This window comes from Glossina fuscipes, unplaced genomic scaffold (genome assembly GCF_014805625.2).
Source record: "Glossina fuscipes isolate IAEA_lab_2018 unplaced genomic scaffold, Yale_Gfus_2 59202, whole genome shotgun sequence".
Classification (NCBI taxonomy): Eukaryota; Metazoa; Arthropoda; class Insecta; order Diptera; family Glossinidae; genus Glossina; species Glossina fuscipes.
In genome coordinates this window covers 1-3,957 of record NW_024001962.1, presented here as the reverse complement: position 1 = coordinate 3,957, position 3,957 = coordinate 1, and the positions used below count along the sequence as shown (strand labels likewise).

At 32.7% G+C, this 3,957-nt stretch overlaps 1 protein-coding gene across 2 annotated transcripts; it reads right to left on the bottom strand.

Annotated features, from left to right (window-relative positions):
* Positions 1–606: 606 nt before the first annotated feature.
* Positions 607–1,788, bottom strand: LOC119643222. 2 transcript variants are annotated; one of them, XR_005248241.1, is made up of 3 exons: positions 1,218–1,788; positions 832–1,160; positions 607–765 (listed from the first exon to the last, which is right to left on the bottom strand). XR_005248241.1 is itself a non-coding variant. In XM_038042568.1 (3 exons), exons 1-2 carry the CDS (start codon positions 1,671–1,673, stop codon positions 1,044–1,046), a joined length of 354 nt encoding a protein of 117 aa, XP_037898496.1. In that variant the 5' UTR covers positions 1,674–1,788; the 3' UTR covers positions 607–765; positions 832–1,043. The 2 variants fall into 2 exon arrangements, 1 of the variants encoding a protein (XP_037898496.1); XM_038042568.1 differs by having other exon boundaries at positions 1,437–1,788.
* Positions 1,789–3,957: the final 2,169 nt, after the last annotated feature.

Genomic DNA, 3,957 nt, shown 5'->3' with positions numbered 1-3,957 from the left:
CTATAGCAAACAAAAAAAAATCATCTACTTTCAAAATTACTTTAATTGATTCTCGGCTGGGTTGCTTGTCACAATAAGACAATTGCAGAGCGCATCGTATGCCTCTTATCGATATAGCTCCAACTCTTTACTTGCGAGTCCCTACTACTGAGTATATGGTATTAGTTCTAGATTCTTTGTAAATATTCATGAAATAAAAAAACTTTCTCATCAGACAAACTTAACAGGCTCGGTTATTAAAAGGAGAACAGACACATAGCTTTGAAAGGCGTTAACATTTCTAATCCAAGTTGTAATTTAGAAATCTTAAGGGGATCATAAAAAAAAAAATAGTAAACCATAACCTGGATGTTTTTTGTACACATTGAAATACCTCGCAGCTAAGGAGCTGTATATATATATATATATATATATATGTTGAAATTGGTTAACATTGGAGATGACAAGATGAAACTAGAAATTAGAATCAAAAATTGAAATCAAACTTTCACGGTTCACTGTTTTCCTGTGAACTGCATTGGTAACTTCAGACAGACAACCTGAAATGCTGGTATAGAGTAGTCAAGCAAATCAAGGAAAGACACCTGTTATTATAAATAATTGTTTAGGAGTGCAAGAAAAATTAAATAATTTTTAATTCTTTTTATGGTGTTTTTCACATTCTCCACAGAGTTTTTAATACATACGAACGTTAATTCCGATATATGCTTCACTTACTTGTTAAAATTGATAATAAAAACAAATACTCGGTATAGGAAATAATGCCTAAAAGAAAAAGACGAGATTTTTTCCCAAAACACTAAATTCAACTTTATGTGTATATGAAGCTACCTCGATCCCTTAATTATCTAGACAATTGATTTGAACCTTTCTTCAACGGTGAAGTTTCATCACGCATTGAATTTATATCACGTTCAGTTAGTATGCGACGTTTCAAGCGAGCTTCATTTTATAAAACAACAAATTTATTTGGAATTAAGCAGGAAGTTGCTTGGTGTGTTCATTAATATATTTACGTCTGGGTTCTTGTTCGACAACTGATTCTAAAAAAAAAAATCTTGTGGTGTCATGTATAATTGCCCGTCATATTCACTGGACGCAAACTTGATAAAACGTCTTTCACGTGCTGTTAATTTGCTTATTGTTGAATCTTCATCATACTGCAATAGATTTGAAAAAAAGATTAATACAGTGAGATATGGCTCACTATTAAATACCTTGCACGACTTCGCTTAATACAGTTATTCATAGAACGGCTTTTGGAAATAGGATTTTATATAAATGGACGAAAATGGGAATGACTAAATGGTTTCCAGCATTTAAGCTGTTCGAGAAATTTGACGTCAATTATTCTATATGTCATTAACATCAGTTTTGTACGGCAGCCTTTGACAAGAGCTTGTATAGAAGTTTATTCTATCTGGAAAAGTATTCACCTTTGAGTGTCTCATATTAAATGCTTTCACTGAATTAGTCCCGGATTTGAATAAATTTATGCAAATGATCGCAGTCGCATCGCCGCCAATAATCCATAAATATTTTCCATAAGTTTTTGATGGTTGATGCGAGGTGTTGTTTTTGTAACCGTAATTACGTTGCACATTTTTAAGATTTCTATTTACATTAATTAAACCTTTTGCAGCTAAAAATCTTTTGCAAAAATTCGCTGCCATTTTCGGAAAAATTGAAAACAATAACCATATGTTTTCTCCAATAGCAGGGTTGTTAAGCTTCTACAACCTTTTACATTAGTGCGCAGTTTTTATTTAAAAATTTCCCCCTCTTTTTTTTCCCAAAATATTTTATTATCCCTACAAGAACACTGTAGTTTGTACTGGAAGGAACGCTAACTTGCTAGCTAAACAAGTGACTATTTTTCTTATGCTACCTTCGCTTCAAACATAGATCGCGTAGATGTATGTATAGGTATGCAAAATTGTGTTATCACAAAAGTATTACATTTTAGCAGCGTATACATATAAAAATACACATATACACGCATGTGTGCATCATTGATGGTTGTAATAGAAATCATTACTACAGGATTACACATGTACATGTACACGTCTAATAGGGTAGTTTTGTTGGGCACTACTTTGTCATGTTATAGCTGCCAACTTTAACCACTAAAAGAAGAAAATTCTGCTTTTTTTTCCTTTAATTACTCTTACAAATTTTCTTTAATTATTTTAAACTTTATACTTGGGTTAACTATTTCATTGGGCGCCACTTTGTCACGGTTGTATGGCGACCAACTTTAATCAATAAAAGAAAAAAAAATCCTCTTTTTCTTTCTTTAATCACTTTAAGAATTATTATACTGGGTTTCGTTTTACGTTGGGCGCCACTTTGTCACGATTCTGCGGCCAACGTTGATCAATAAACGAAGAAAAAGGTTTTCCCTTTTTTTTTTTCCTTAATTAATTTTTTTAAAACTTTCCCTTCAATCAATTTAAAATTTATTACAAAATTTTTTTTTTATGCGGTTTCGTTTTGCGTTGGGCGCCACTTTGTCATGAATTCTTATGGCGACCAATATTAATCAATAAAAGAAAAAAAAAATGACAGAAATGAATTTAAAACAGATAAAAATTGTTATGCGGGTTTGCTTTGCGTTGGGCGCCACTTTGTCATGCGACCAACGTTGATCAATACGAAAAATTTTTATACTGGGTTTTACAGGCGTTGGGCGCCACTTTGTCACGGTCTTATGGCGACCAACTTTAATCAATAAAAGAAAAAAATTTTCCTTTTTTTTTCTTTAATTAATTTTTAAAATTTTCTTTAAATAGTTTAAAAATTATTATAATAGGTCTCACTTCGTTGGGCGCCACTTTGTCACGGTCTTAGCTATATCGGCAGAGCATTTATATTTCCCTGACAAAGAAAAAGATGAATAGGTCCCGTCGGTTGTCGACCGTCCGTCTGTCCACCGTAAGTCATTCTGTAACCGTCTGGAGTCCTCCCTACAGTGCCATCATATGCACACCCCTTCGTCCTCCAGCTACAGCGGCGGCAGCGGTAACGCTTAGCCACTCATCACAAAAAGGAAAAAGGAATTAAACAAACTAAAATAACTTACAATACTTGATGCGGTCGGTGTCGAGGCGAGGTCGGCTGCGGTAGTTGCTACACCGGCGGTTCCTGTTCCCAGCAAGGAAGTAGGAAGTTCGTTTTAAGTAGTCGGCGCAATCACAACACAGCTGGGATGTAGGTGCATGGGGGTGCACGCAATTCATAAGCTACTGAAACTGGAACATTACTCTTCTTCCTCTTAACGCATCTTGACTGAAGTAAACACCTGGATGCCCCCTTTTTTTTTTGTTTCCTTTTTATTATTTTTTTTTTTTCTCTATCCGTTTTCTTTTATATATAAATGCTTTTCTATTTTTTTTATTATAAAACATTGTTCTGCTAAAACGTTTTTTTTTTCTTTATTTACAGCAAAGTTTTACAATCGTAGAATTTCTGTACAAATAATTGAATTAGGTGACAAAGTTTTTTTCGTGATGGCTAAATGGCAGTAACCAACTCACAATATGTATATAAATATTTTTTTATTTTTTTTTGTTTCAAAAGCACGCATACAAAAAGAAATTTTTTTTCCTTTTTTTTTATGTTATACAGAGTTGATTGGTTATATATTCTTTTACACAATTTAGACACAAATATGTTCCTATGAACTTTTCTTATGCGTATACATACGTATACATGTATATATATACATGTCTATAAATATATACATATATATATATATATTTAGATTTTATACAATTATTTACACAAAGGATTTAATTTGTAAACTTTTGTCGGCAGAAGAAAAATTTCTTCGTCGCGAGAACACACACAAAATGCTTCTTTTAATTGTTCCACCTTTCCCTTTTTTTTTCTTGTGTTTTTTTTTTTTTGTTACTTTATTTCCCATTAGCTGATGTTTGTCCTTTTGATCACACTTGA